The 14158-nt window shown below is 45.9% G+C and overlaps 1 protein-coding gene across 1 annotated transcript in view; it reads right to left on the bottom strand.

Annotated features, from left to right (window-relative positions):
• The window catches only part of EBF2 (EBF transcription factor 2), a 108315-nt gene that overhangs the window by 15473 nt on the left and 78684 nt on the right, over nucleotides 1–14158 (bottom strand). The window contains exons 8-10 of the mRNA XM_063420043.1: nucleotides 4592–4709; nucleotides 2668–2798; nucleotides 1490–1616 (exon numbers count right to left, since the gene is read on the bottom strand). Coding sequence (XP_063276113.1) covers nucleotides 1490–1616; nucleotides 2668–2798; nucleotides 4592–4709 — 376 coding nt within the window. The remainder of the gene's footprint in view (nucleotides 1–1489; nucleotides 1617–2667; nucleotides 2799–4591; nucleotides 4710–14158) is intronic.

The following is a 14158-nucleotide window of genomic DNA, read 5'->3' as shown; positions in this document are numbered from 1 at the left end:
TATTAAATAATTATGGCGTGGCATGAAGTTTAAATATTACAGGAGATAATCGAGTGGGAATTGAGCAGAGAAAACCCAGACCTGAGAATTTAGTCTTGGCTATACTTAGAATGTCTTTGCTCTCCACTGGGAGCCATTCTGGTTTGCTTAAGGAGTTTAATAACACACATTTCAACTGCCACAGGATCTGCATCCCGTTTGGGAAGAGGAGGGTTTTGGGGGGTGGGTTATTTTGTCAATAATCCTGAGAATTAGAGGCCAATTCTCTCAAGAGCCTAAACATCTTTTTATGCCATTTCTCTTCTTGATCACAAATCTTGTTCCACCCTGCTGCCATGGGCAGGCACAGCTCCCACTAGTCCTGGGTGCTCCAAGCCCTGTCCAGCCTGGCTTTGGACACTCCCAGGGATGCACAGCTTCTCTGGACACCCTGTGCCAGGGCCTCACCTCCCTCACAGGGAAGAATTTCTTCTGTAAATCTCACCTGAATTTCCCCTCTTTCAGTCCCAGCCCAGTGCTCCTTGTCCTGTCACTGCAGCTCTTGATGAAGGGCCCCTCTCTGGCTTTCCTGTCAGCCCCCTCAGATCCTGGAATTCTCTTTTTCCCCATGTCTCCCACGGGCTAAAGCAGTGACAGCAGGAAATGCTTTGTCACCTCAGCTTTTTTTCTGTCCAAGGGAATCACTCTTCCAATTTACAGAGCTCTCTGCATCCTTGTAAGTGTTGTTTCTCACGAGCAGAGAACAAGAGCCCCAATCTCCTTACAAGATTTAGCAAAGCAGCCCCTTCCCACCCCTGGATCCTGGCACGGAGCTGATCCAGCACAACCCAGAGCCCAGCCTCTCCCACACATGATTTTATATTGCTTTGCTCTGACAAGGTAACCCCTGGAGGATTTCTGCTCAGCAAGGAAAATTATGTTCCAAATCTCCCTGATATACACATTTCCAGGTTAGCATCTCGGTGACAAAGTAAATGCAGAGCTGTGATCAAAGCTGAGCTGGGAAAGCCTACAAGATGTGCCCTCAGCTGGCATAAACTGGTGTGTTATTAAAGCCAAGGGAGCTATAATGGAACCACTTACAGCAGCAGAGAATTTGAATTTGTGGCGTATTAAAAGCAGAATATGAGGCTACAGCAAGATCAGCAGCAGAGAGCAAATGTCTTTTTTATTCCAGGAGCAGCTGATGAAAGGAAAGCGTTTCAGAACAGGGGGGTGTGTGCAGCCTGGATCCTCACCAGGTGAAGGCACATGGGGGATAAATTTTGGGCGTGGTTTTAAGGACAGTTTATCCTTAGAAGGTCTTGTAGAGAAAGAGATAGGAGCCATTTTTTACTTGTTAGCTGGAAGTGCTGCAGAACTCACGGTTTGTGAGACTAATATAGATAAGAATTAAACATTTGAGTCCAAACATGAAACACCGTCTCGAGCATTTCAACCCAACTCTGGCAGAAAAGAAGCTAAAAACAAGAACCCCCCAGGCACCCACCTGTGTAAATGAACCTGCCCGGCGCTCCCTTGCAGAACTGTTTGGATTTGTAGGACAATGTCACTTCCACCACGCCGGGAATGTGCCGGGGAGGCGTCTGCACGCGGATGGCGTGAGGCGTGATCAGCTGCAACGGCAACGCGACAGGCACCGTCAGGGGCTGTTCTAATCTTTTCATCTTTTTTCTTCACTAGTTTTAATCTTTTTTCTTCTGAATTACAGAAGATTTTGGGTTGGAAGGACCCTAAAGATCATCCAGTCCCACCCTGGAGCGCCTTCCTCCATCCCAGATTGCTCCAAGTCCTGTTCAGCCTTGGGCACTTCCAGAGATGCTTCCACAACTTCTCTGTGCCAGGGCATCCCCATAAAAAATGTCATCCTCACCTCCAGCTCTACCCTTGTTCACTTTAAAACCATTTCCCCTTGTCCTGCCATCACAGGCCTTATTAAAAACTCTATTTTTCATTGTCACTATAGATCAGCAGAGGGATATACCTGGGTCAGTTCCTGGCCTCCAGGAGAGGATCACACATTTTAGGATAAATTATCATCAAGAAACTTGTACTGTTAAGCCCATTAATTGCTGGGCCCAGATGGATTTTTTTTTTCTCCTTCCCAAACTCAAACCCTTTCTTTATTCCTCTACCTTTGCTTATGTAAATAAACCTGTGTAAATAATAAACCCAGTGGAAAAATTGGTAGAGTCACATTCATTATATTCGTCAGTGGGCAAAAAAAGATGTGGGAATATCAAACATCTCCTTCAGCTCATATCAGGAGACAACTTCTAATAATTTCTTTGATTTAATTGACACCTGGAATTGTTCAGCTCCATTCTGGGTTATCAATAATAATATCAGAGAGCAAGGGAAACACAATTCCATGAACTCCCTTCACCTCTCTGTCCCACCTCACACCACAGCAAGGAACAAGAGCAGGGATTAACCCAGGCCAGGGAATTCTCCCCAGCTCCGGGGCAGGGGGGCAGCTGCACCCACCTCACCCCACACCAGCACAGTCCCAAAAATCCCCTGCAGCTGTACCCACCTCACTCCATGGTCCCAAACACCACCTGCAGCTGTACCCACCTCACTCCATGGTCCCAAACACCACCTGCAGCTGTACCCACCTCACCCCACACCCCCATGGTCCCAAACACTCCCTGCAGCTGTACCCACCTCACTCCACACCAGCATGGTCCCAAACACCACCTGCAGCCCGTCGAAGAAGTTGTCCCCGATGATGATCACCATGGCTCCGCCCGTGGTCCACCCCTCGCTGGGGCTGATGGCTTTGATGCAGGGCGTGGCTGCACAGGACAGAAAAAATCCCATCAAAACATCCTTTTAAGGGGTCTTTTTATTAATCACGCTCTACAGCTTTGAGGCTGTTTGCAGGCCTGGGTGTAAATCAATTCCTGTGAGCACCAAATATCCCAAATGATGCAAAACTGATGCAAAAATGATGCAAAAATCCCAAATGAGCTGCTCTCAGCTCCAGCCATCCACACCTGGGAATTCCTGAATTCCCGCTGCTGGCAGAGGCCTAGGACAAGTCCCTTCCAGCCATTCACCCATGAAGGCTGCTCACCACCCCACAAACCCCAGGATGTTGATAAATAAATAAAGAAAGGAGTGTTTTTCTGCCTTGCAAGTGTTAATTACTTGCCTATTCATTACTGGCACTTAACATCGTGTCATTAAAGCCTAATAGGCCAACTGTAGTGGGTGTAAAAAATGAAACGCTTAAATGGTTGTGCAGAGGCTGCTTAAAAAAACCCAAAATAATTCCCACTCATTAGCATATGATCCCACAGACACAAATCCTATGGAAAAAAAAGGCAGAGTCACATTCATTAAGTTTATCAATGGGTGAAATAAGATATGGGAATATCAAATGTCTCCTCCAATTCATATCAGGAGATGATTTCTAATAATTCTCTTGATTTTATAGAGTCAATTTTTTTTTATTATTTTTATTTCTCTCTTCCATATGTTCAAGGCCTCTGGACTCTGCATCCCATCAGGAACCCAATATGGTTTCCAGGCCATAACCAAAGTCAATCCATCACTCCATTCCCGATGTTGACAGGGTCAGAGGTGGAGGGGAACTTTGGCAGTGCTCCAAAAACATGAGACTCCTTTGAACAGCCAGTCAATCACATCCAATCAGTCAAGGAAAAACTGGATGGCTTCCTAGGCTAGGAATCCTGGGATTTTCCTTCTACCATTTCACTGCCCGCTGGGGGAGAATTAACACCACTCTGAATTCTTTACTGATTCAATCATTTTCTTCCAGTTCATTAATTCTTCTTTTAGGTTGATACAGGGCACAGTTAAGAAGCGGGGCAGCAAAACATTATAATGAAATAATATCCTTGCTTGTCTTTTCTACTAACATCACCAGCTCTTCTCACTTTCAGTGGCTGCAGGAGAGGGAAAAGCAGGCACTGATAGCATTTTCCAGCATTTTCCAGCATTTTTCCAGTTGTTTTCGAGCCTCACCGCCTGCGTGAGGGAGCTGGAATGTTTTGGGAACGAAGAGGGGAGAGGAGGGGCCGAAACGTTTTGAAACTTAACAGATACAAGGGTTTGTAATTGCTTGAATGCAGTCCCCAACCCATCCTGGAGCTGGCCATGAGTCTGGCTTAGCCAAACAAACTCCCATCAATTAGTGTCAGCTCCCTCTGCGCATCGTTAGGCTCCGTGCACAGTTTGTTTAAGGGAACCAGTGACACTTTTTCATACACATCTCGTGCTGGAACGGCTCTGTTTAACTAAGATGTCATCTCGCCTAATTTGCCTGAAATCAAATCTATCCCAGCTGAATGAGAGGGCTGAAATTTAGATAATACTTGGTGTTTTCTGTGTTTTTCATCCTCGCAGTACATACTAATTAATAAATTGCAGGGGGAGGGGGAGCTGGTCCCTTGGATGTGAGGAGGATCATATTTTGCATGCAGTAGACACTGTTTTCCTGCCTCTGCCTTCCCCAAACCCCCTGGGGCTCTGCAGTTCCCCCTTAGCTCTCCTTCCCTCCTGAAAACAAACAGAAATGGAGGAATGGGTAATTTCTGCTCTGCTCTCCAGACAGAACTCCCACCTTCCGAGGGGTCGAGTCTCCTCGCTCTCCTCCCGTGCTTGGAGTTGTTGTGCACAAACATGTTGTCAGACACTGCCAGCACGTGCCCGTCCACGTTCACTGTTGTCGATAGCACCACCTGGATATTTAGAAAGAGAAGGGGAAAAAAAGAAAAAACCAGCCAGGTAAATGATTTATTTGAAATTCCGCTCGTTAAGGATTAATTATTCAGCTCGGCCGAACCCTTGTTTTGCAAAATGGCAGCACACCCTGCAGGGGTTTATTGGGGAGGGGGGAAAATGTTTTTCAGCCTTCATTCAGTGCATTAATTGCATTTAACACAGCATCCTGTGGGTAGAAACCTCACTGTACAATGACCCAGCTCGTGCAGGGTGGAAACTCTGTGAAAGCAGGACCTGATATCGTGCCTGGTTTTGAGATGTGAGTCATGGCAAAAATCCTGAAAAAGTCCTGAAAAATCACCTGAGCCTGAGCACCCCAAACCAGGCAGCAGGTTTGAAACCTCAGCCCCCGTGACTGGGCTCCAACCTGAATTCTCAGAGGAAGTAACTGGATATGTTAATTAATCCCACTTCAGTTTTTACAGTATCCAAAGCTCTAAATCCCATCAACCCAGAAACATGTGCAGCTTCAAACCGCAAACTTTTGGGGAAAACAAACAGTGTTTAAACTCCCGAAAGAAGATGCCCTCTGACTGAGTGGTTTTGACCATCAGTTGGTGTTAACGAGCTTAATTCCACCCCACTGCCACACCTACAGTAAAGAACAGCCACGGAGAGTCAAACCCTGGATGTGTTCCTGGATTTTCACAGCCTCAGCTGTCACAGCCCAGGGAAGAGAATGTCAAGCTCTAATTGTTGATAAAACTCTCTTCAGCACAGAGCAGGAGAGACCTTGCCCTCCCCAGGCTTAAAGAACACTTTCCTTCTCGAGACAACTCTAATTCATTCCAAAAGGCTCTTGTCATCCTGTGCTCTTATACTTCCCAAGCATTCTTGTCACAGAATGTGTTGCTTTCTGTGTGCCAACTGATTTCCTCATTCCCATTAGGGTGTGGGGTGTGACTCCATCCAAAGGGAACGTTTCCCGCATGACATCGCTGAGCCCACTCAGATGCACTTCATTATTTTCCCTTAAACAATGGAAATAAATTTTAGTCTCTCACTGGCCAGCCCAGAGCACGCTGTGGCAAAGGGGAATAGGCCTGAATTATTCCAGTGTCTGGAATATTTACGACAAGTGTTTAAATTGCAACCAAATGTAAAAAAGAAAGGAAAAAAAAAAAAAAAGAGTGTGTCTTGTATATACAGTTACACTATGGAGTAGAGACATCTCTGAGCTCGCTCACACGAGTGGGATGAGTCCACACCCAGGGAGAGAGGACGGAGGCTTCAAGAGTTCCCACATGGAACAGAACCATGGGATGTCCTGAGTGGAAAAGGATCATCCAGCCCAGCCCCTGCCCTGCACAGACACCCCAAATCCCACCCTGGGCATCCCTGGCAGCGCTGTCCAAACCCTCCTGGAGCTCCGGCAGCCTCGGGGCTGTGCCCATTCCCTGGGGAGCTGTCCCAGAGCCTGTTCCAGCCTTTGGGGGAAGAATCTTTCCCTAAAACCCAACCTGCACTGTCCCAGAGCCTGTTCCAGCCTTTGGGGGAGGAATCTTTCCCTAAAACCCAACCTGCACTGTCCCAGAGCCTGTTCCAGCCTTTGGGGAAGAGTCTTTCCCTAAAACCCAACCTGCGCTGTCCCAGTGCCTGTTCCAGTCTTTAGGGGAAGAATCTTTCCCTAAAACCCAACCTGCACTGTCCCAGTGCCTGTTCCAGTCTTTGGGGGAAGAATCTTTCCCTAAAACCCAACCTGCACTGTCCCAGAGCCTGTTCCAGCCTTTGGGGGAGGAATCTTTCCCTAAAACCCAACCTGCACTGTCCCAGAGCCTGTTCCAGCCTTTGGGGAAGAATCTTTCCGTAAATTCCAACCTGCACCGTCCCAGAGCCTGTTCCAGCCTTTAGGGGAAGAGTCTTTCCCTAAAACCCAACCTGCGCTGTCCCAGTGCCTGTTCCAGTCTTTAGGGAAGAATCTTTCCCTAAAACCCAACCTGCACTGTCCCAGTGCCTGTTCCAGTCTTTGGGGGAAGAATCTTTCCCTAAAATCCAACCTGGCCCTCCCTTGGTGCAGCTCCAGCCCTTCCCTGGGTCCTGTCCCTGTCCCCGAGCAGAGCTCGGTGTTGGAGCCACCCTTTGGGCTGTGCACAGCACGGGAGCCACGTTTTGGTGAGAGAGGTAGAGACCCCCAAAGCAACGGCAGAGTAACGGCAAGAACCAGTCCAGAGGACAAGGGCTGAGCACTCTGTGCTCCCTGAGCCAGCAGGAATGGAAAATTCTAGACCTTCTGGACCTCTCTCCATGTGTGGTTCCATTTTTTTCCACCTCTCCCACCCATGACGGGAGGCCCAGAGCCGCTGGGCCTGTGACAGGACCCAGGGTGAATAAACCCCTGGGTTTTTACAGGTGTTTAATAAACACAGCACGCTCCTGGAGACAGGGCCAGATGCAAAGTTCAGATCTGGAGCAGAACCTTCTCAAGGTTTGGGGCCTTTTTGTGCTGTAACCTGAATTTCAGCAGAAATTGTCATTGCTACAGCACCACTACCCAACTCCTCATCCGTGGTGTGGAGAAAGGACACGTGAGATCATGGATGCCAAACTGACTGAACTTCTTCTCTTTGCCCCAGCCATTCCCTCCTGCCTGGTGGAGATCACAACACAATTGTTTTATTCTGGAGATTAAAATTCAGTGTTTTATGGATAAGAGGAGGGGGAATGCACATTCCACCATGGTCTCTAACTCCCAGGCCCTTCCCTTTCACAAGCCAACAGCTTTCCCCCAGTGAGTATTTCCTGGGTCACCAAGGGTGACCCTTTCCATCTGGAATCAATCAGTCAACTCCTGACAACTTCCTGAAACACCTCACTCCATTTCCTGTTCTCTCCCCCTTCCCTCTTTTCCCCCTGGTTTGCTTCACTCTTCAAAACTGCAGGCCACAGCAGCTTAATGTTAGAGGGTCAGACACAGTTAGACTCCAAAACACTACACAAGAACACCTTTGACCTTCAAAAATCTTTACATCTTAGCCAAACAAATCAAGGTCAACGTTTCTTGCCATTACCTTGTTAACCATTTCTATGCATTTTTTGCCAATACTCTCCTGAACACGTATTTATCAGCAACACTTGTTCTCCCAATGTCGTAAAATAGTCAAAAAAACCCCAACAAACCCTGTATTTAGTGCTGATGAAAGGTGATGTGCAAACTTCCCTGGAGATTTAAATTCTGACTTTTGCCCACAGAGCTGGGAAATGGTTCTGGGGAGTTTTTCTTTTCCTGCCCTGATGGCACCACTTCTTGTTTCTGATAATTTGGCTTCTCTGCCTGTTCTCAGTGGATGATCTCTCACCTAACACCGCTTGTTAATGCAAAATTCAATCCAAAGGGAATGACCTGAGAACAACAAAATAGGTCAGGTGGGCCGTGGATTCTGGTAACTGAGGCTGAGGGGCAAATTTTGGGCACAGACAGCATAAAATAGACAGATTTTGTGCCACCCAAAAGCTGGACCCAGCTGTAGGGGTTTCAGGGGTTTGAGAGATTTCAATAAAGACACAGAGGGGGCAATGTGTTATTCCCTCATCCTTCCAAGCACAGATCCCACCTCCCCCAGAGCACTGGGGGATCGGAGGGTTCTGAGCTGTTTTCACTCCTCGAGGTTCTCCCTGCCCATCTGCAGCGCTCTCCTCACCAGCTGAGAGGATCAGCGATTCCCCAGCAGCCCTGCAGAGACGCCAGGGCCGTATCTCCACGATATTTTGGTTTCCCAGGTGAATTTCTGAAATGCAATCCTGGCTCAGAACCCGCGGGGAGGGTTCACCTCCCGTGACACCCAGCCAAAGCGTCTTTAGCACGTTCAACTCGGCTCCTGCGAGCTGCCCTGCCCCTCCTTCACCTCCCTGACAGCTCTGGGGTTGTTTCTTTACAAACACAACTGCAAATTTCCCTCCCCAGCTATGGCATATCAGTGTTTTTATATTCTAAAGTGTGCTGCTCTCCGGATCACGGATATGCAAATCCATCCACATCCCCAGATTTAAAATCTGTATCGGTCACAGACACCTATTTAGACATATGGTACAAACATTCCAGGCATACAGGATTTACTTACATGTAACATATCTCATCACTGTGTAAATGATCTCTCTCAAAAAATTCCTGTTACCATTCCAAGTGTGGAAAAAATTCTTTATGACATCGTACATCTGGAAACAATATTGCAATTCCTGATGCACTTTCCCTTACAACTCTCTAGTCACAGCACCGTGTTAACTTTTCAAAAAAAAAAAAAAACAACCTGCTATGAGGATTTATTATTATTATTATTATTATTGTTGTTGTTGTTATTATTATTATTATTATTTTCTTCCAGCTGAGTGGAAGGAAAGATGTCAGGCCTCATCCTGCTGCCTGGATTTGGGCAGGGCTCCCACTGATGTCAACAGGAATTTTGGTTTTGGGAGTAACACAGGAGGAGAGGCTGGATGTGATGGGTTTGCTTCAGAGTTGGATTGGGAATGAGATAAACAATGTGGATAAATGCCAGCAGCCTCACTCTGCTCAAAACTTCCATGGAATTCTTTGGGAAATCCTGCCCAGGAGCCTGAGCCTGCAAACTGGGGGCTGCCAGGGCAAACTTGGCCTTCACCCCGGGGGATGTGAAGGTTTTTGGGGCACAGGGCTTGGACATCACTCCCGGGTCACTGACACCTTTTCTCCTGCCCTTTTCCACAGCCAAACCACGGAGCTGCTTCCAGAAAATCCTTTGCATCCATTCCCACCTCCTGCCTTTGACACTTGTTTTAAAGCCTGATGATGAGGGAATTTATGGCTTACAGCCTTAATTTATTCCTAGTCAGTTTATAGTTAACATTAGCTTTAAAATTATTTTTTCCCTTCCTGAACCTACCTGAGGGTCATTTCAGAGAGCAGCTCCATCCCTCCTCAGTGCAAGCAATTGAGCCAAGCTCTTGTCCAGCCCCTGTCCCCTTCATGACCCATTCCTGCACCTCTCCCAACGTCATTTTGCTCTCTTTTGGCTGGAGTTAATCCAGTGTATTGTACCCAAACAAAAACCAGAGGGGCTCAATGCAACAAATCCCCTTTTTTTTCCTGCTGGCAGTGTGAGACAGAGTGGATCTCATCTGGGGCTGGATTTTAATGGCTCTGGGAGCTCTCTTTCCCCATGGATATTTGCCCTTCAAATCCCAGCACATTGAGCTCCTTCAGTGCTTTTTCTCTTACAATTGAGTCAGTCCTTCCCTCACTCACACAGAATCTAAAATAACCTCCCCTTCGGTTGGGTCAGTCAGCTCCTGATGAGGAAATCTGCCCCCTCCAGTAACGGGTTCTGCTGGCACCAGCTGCATTTCTTTTGCAATCTATACCTGGGCAATTAGTCCCCTCTAATGATTATTCCATGTAGATTCACCTCCAGTGCAGTGATCCCTGCCCGCATCCCAGCCCGACCACGGGGGTCTCTGGAATTCCCCACCAACCTGAGCAGGATTCCCACTCACAGCAGTTGTGTTTTATCCAATTTTTTTTGCTCCCTGCAGCCTCCATTCCTAACTCCCGCTATCATCCCAGCCCTCCTCCTCATTTTCCGTCTCCCTGAGTGCCCCAGAGCCCTCAGAGCTGTGGATCAGGGGGAGCTGGGTGAAATCCCAGCCCCAGCCAGCCTTGCTCACGTGCCTGATGATGAACTGATCCAACCACTGCGGGGTCAGCAGGGAAACCTCCCCAGGGATGCACCTTGTTATTTTTCCTTTCTCTCCCTCCCCAGAGCATCTCGAGGAGGGGGGGATACCTGCCAGGAAACGTTCCATGTCATGTTTTCTGCTGAAAACAGAGGGCAGTCACTGACCTTTCTCTTTCAGCTCCTAAGAACAGGACTTTGGTTCAAAGCTGGCCACTGTTGGTACCGATTTCTGCTGCCTCTGCCCCTCCCTGGCACTGCAGGACCTGTTTAATCCCTCTGCTCCTGCAGGGAGCAGAATTCCCAACCAACAGGAGCCTGATGTGGGAGCAGCAGGTCTCAGCTGAAGCATTTCAGCTCATCTCAATTCCACAGAATGGTTGTTCCCCTTCACACACCGGTCGTTACCATTAAAGAATCATTGGGCTTCAATCGGGTTCTGCAGGAGAATTCCTCGTTAAATGGAGGGGTATAGCTTTTATTTTATTTTTATTTTATTTTAAGTTCCATTCCTGGGAGGATCCCTCACTGAGAACACAGCCCTGCCTAACAATACCTGTGTAAACTGAATTTGCAGGGGAGCTGAACTCCAACCCTGTGTTTGAATAGTTGATTTTAGGATGATTTTTGCCTCAGTTTCCCACCCACAGGCTTTACTTGGAAATATTTTCATTGATAAATAACTAATATTTGCTTCAGTTAAATTCACAAGGACACATTGCTCGATCTCTGTGGGTCTGGGGCAGCCATCAAATAAAATGAAAATATCCCTTAGTTCTAGAAATATTCCCTCTCCTTTAGTTCTACAAAGATTCTCTTTCCCTGCTTTAGCCATTGACAGACATTCAAGTGGTGATTCACAATAAAATCATGTTACTGCAGGGGAAAAAAAAACTAAAATAAAGATCACACATTCCTTAACTTCTGATGTAAAACATGCACAACAGCACAAAATCATTGCATTTGGTTAAAAAAAAAGGAAAGCAAGAGAGTTTAATTGTATTTTTGAAGCTCTACTTAATATCAAAGCAAATTTCCAACAGTCCATGGGATCACAAAGCAGCTGGTGTTGCTCTCCAAACTAAAGAATTATAATAATAAAAAACCCCACAACTCTTCAGGCATCTGGAGCTGCATTAAAATATTAAAATTACAAGACAGTGTTAATGTAACCTTTCCTCCCCTTTCTCTCCCCCACCCCCCTTTTATTTTTTTAATGATACAGGTGAAACCAAACATTTAATTTAATATAATAATGTATTACCAGTGTAGTTTGAACCATCTAAATCTTATAATTCTGGGAGTGAGGCCATCCCAGGGCCTTGGAGCTTTGGGAAGAGCCCAACCAAGCCCAAACTGTGCAGCCTCACACCCATCTCTAATCAGAAGCATTAGCCTGACATTTTTCCAGGCATGAGAAATCGTTGTTCTGGGCTGGAAAACGCAGTAGGATGCGTTGTAAGGCAGAATTTGCACATCTCTTATTTGTATTTTGTCTCATCAACAAAACCTCAGGCCTGGGCTTTCATTCAGAGCAAAAATGGTGTTGGGTGAGACCCTTTCAGGCCCAGGCTTCAGTATTTTTATTTCATTCAATATTCAGTATTTTAAATCATATTTCACAATGAGAACTTGGATTCTCTCTGCTGTTTTGTTCAATAACCACAGGAGAAAAGGAGAATCCTCCTGTGAAATGGAGCCAAAATATCTCCCATGCAGGGGAGCTGCCAGGTGGATGGGCTGAGGAATGAAGGAATTCCATCCCCATCCACGGGGTCCTGCAGGATTGGGTTGAGTTTCCCTGTCCAAGATTTCCCTGTCCAAGATTTCCCTGTCCAAGATTTCCCTGTCCAAGTTTTCCCTGTCCAAGATTTCCCTATCCAAGATTTCCCTGTCCAAGGTTTCCCTGTTTAAGGTTTCCCTATCCAAGATTTCCCTATCCAAGATTTCCCTGTCCAAGTTTTCCCTGTCCAAGATTTCCCTGTCCAAGGTTTCCCTGTTTAAGGTTTCCCTATCCAAGATTTCCCTGTTTGAGGTTTCCCTGTCCAAGATTTCCCTGTCCAAGATTTCCCTGTCCAAGGTTTCCCTGTTTAAGGTTTCCCTATCCAAGATTTCCCTGTTTGAGGTTTCCCTGTCCAAGATTTCCCTGTCCAAGTTTTCCCTGTCCAAGATTTCCCTATCCAAATTTTCCCTGTCCAAGGTTTCCCTGTCCAAGATTTCCCTGTTTAAGATTTCCCTATCCAAGATTTCCCTGTTTAAGATTTCCCTGTCCAAGATTTCCCTGTCCAAGATTTCCCTGTCCAAGATTTCCCTGTCCAAGGTTTCCCTGTCCAAGGTTCCCTGGACATCCGAGGCTGTTGGGCTCTGTCACGTCCCCACTGGGGTGAGGTGACACCAAGAACTGAGAGATTTCTGCCCCCTAAACCCAAAAAAAGTTAGATCCAAACTCCTCCTGCAGCTCAGCATCGGATGGAAATCCACGATTTCAGGATTTTTTTGCAGGGGTTTGAAATCAGAGCTGAATTTCTCCAATATCCCGCTGCTTTTGGGTCCAGATTTTCTCTTTTGGCAGATATAACCAATATTCTGTGTATTCTGGCAGTGCCTCAGGTCCCCAGGTGTTCATCAGGAGAGCCCTGGGCACAATTTTTTACAAGCTCAGAACAAAACCCCCCCAAAAAAAGGAGATTATTTATGTTTTCTGCCACTCCACAATCAGCTCTCCTCGCCGGCTCCAAGAGCCAACAAGATGTGTTTACATGCTGTAAAAGAGTTTTTTTTTTTGCTTTCCAGATTTTTTTTAACATTCTTGGCAGATGATGAGTAATTGCTGGTTTTTTCTCTATGGAAATTGCCACTTGAAAGAAACCTCAGTATAAATTCCCTGACAATGAGCACCTCTTTTTTTTCTCATGTCTTATCATCTCTAAAAAACACAGAGTGAAGAAGTCACTGCAGCCTCTTTAAACTACTGGTGAAAAAAATTAAGTTGGTCAGGAATTATTTTTAAATTTCTTCATGCTCCAAACAAAAAGCTAATTTTTTTTTTTTTTTTTTGCCTGCATTTCTTTAACAGAAGCTTTTGTTTTGCAGGATTTCTCATCAAAGTTGAAACGTGTTGGGTTTTTTTTTTTAATTATTAAATTTTTCATTGCTAGCAGGAGGAAGAAAAATAAAATCACTTTTTCTATGAGAACACGTTTTGATGGAAAGTCTGAAGCAACTCTGTAAACTCCTGTGGAGTTTTAACTCCAATTATAAATGAGGAAAGTGAAAATGAAAATGAAATACGAAGCCATGGAGCATCAAGTACCAAACCTCTGGGTGTTGAGGATCCCCAGGAAAACCACACATCCCTCAGTGAGCTAAAATCCAATTTTTACTGGAGAAATTGGAAACTGAACTAGAAACCAGTTTCAGATGATGACCTTGCCAATGAACTAGATATTTTGGAAAAATAGAACTGTGAAAGATGTGTTGTGGCAAACCCACGTGGGGAATTTTAAAATGATGGACTTAAAGGCATTAACAGCATTGTGTGGCAAAAGCTGATTGGCCAAAAAACACTTTAATGTTTTGTAATTAGGAAATAGTTCATCTTCTGATTGTGATGGTGTGAATGGTAACATCTGTCCTTTCCTTTCCTTTCCTTTCCTTTCCTTTCCTTTCCTTTCCTTTCCTTTCCTTTCCTTTCCTTTCCTTTCCTTTCCTTTCCTTTCCTTTCCTTTCCTTTCCTTTCCTTTCCTTTCCTTTCCTTTCCT

Source organism: Prinia subflava, chromosome 29 (assembly GCF_021018805.1).
Source record: "Prinia subflava isolate CZ2003 ecotype Zambia chromosome 29, Cam_Psub_1.2, whole genome shotgun sequence".
Lineage (NCBI taxonomy): Eukaryota > Metazoa > Chordata > Aves > Passeriformes > Cisticolidae > Prinia > Prinia subflava.
The sequence above is the reverse complement of the archived record's forward strand: the minus strand, read 5'-3'. Positions and strand labels throughout refer to the sequence as shown.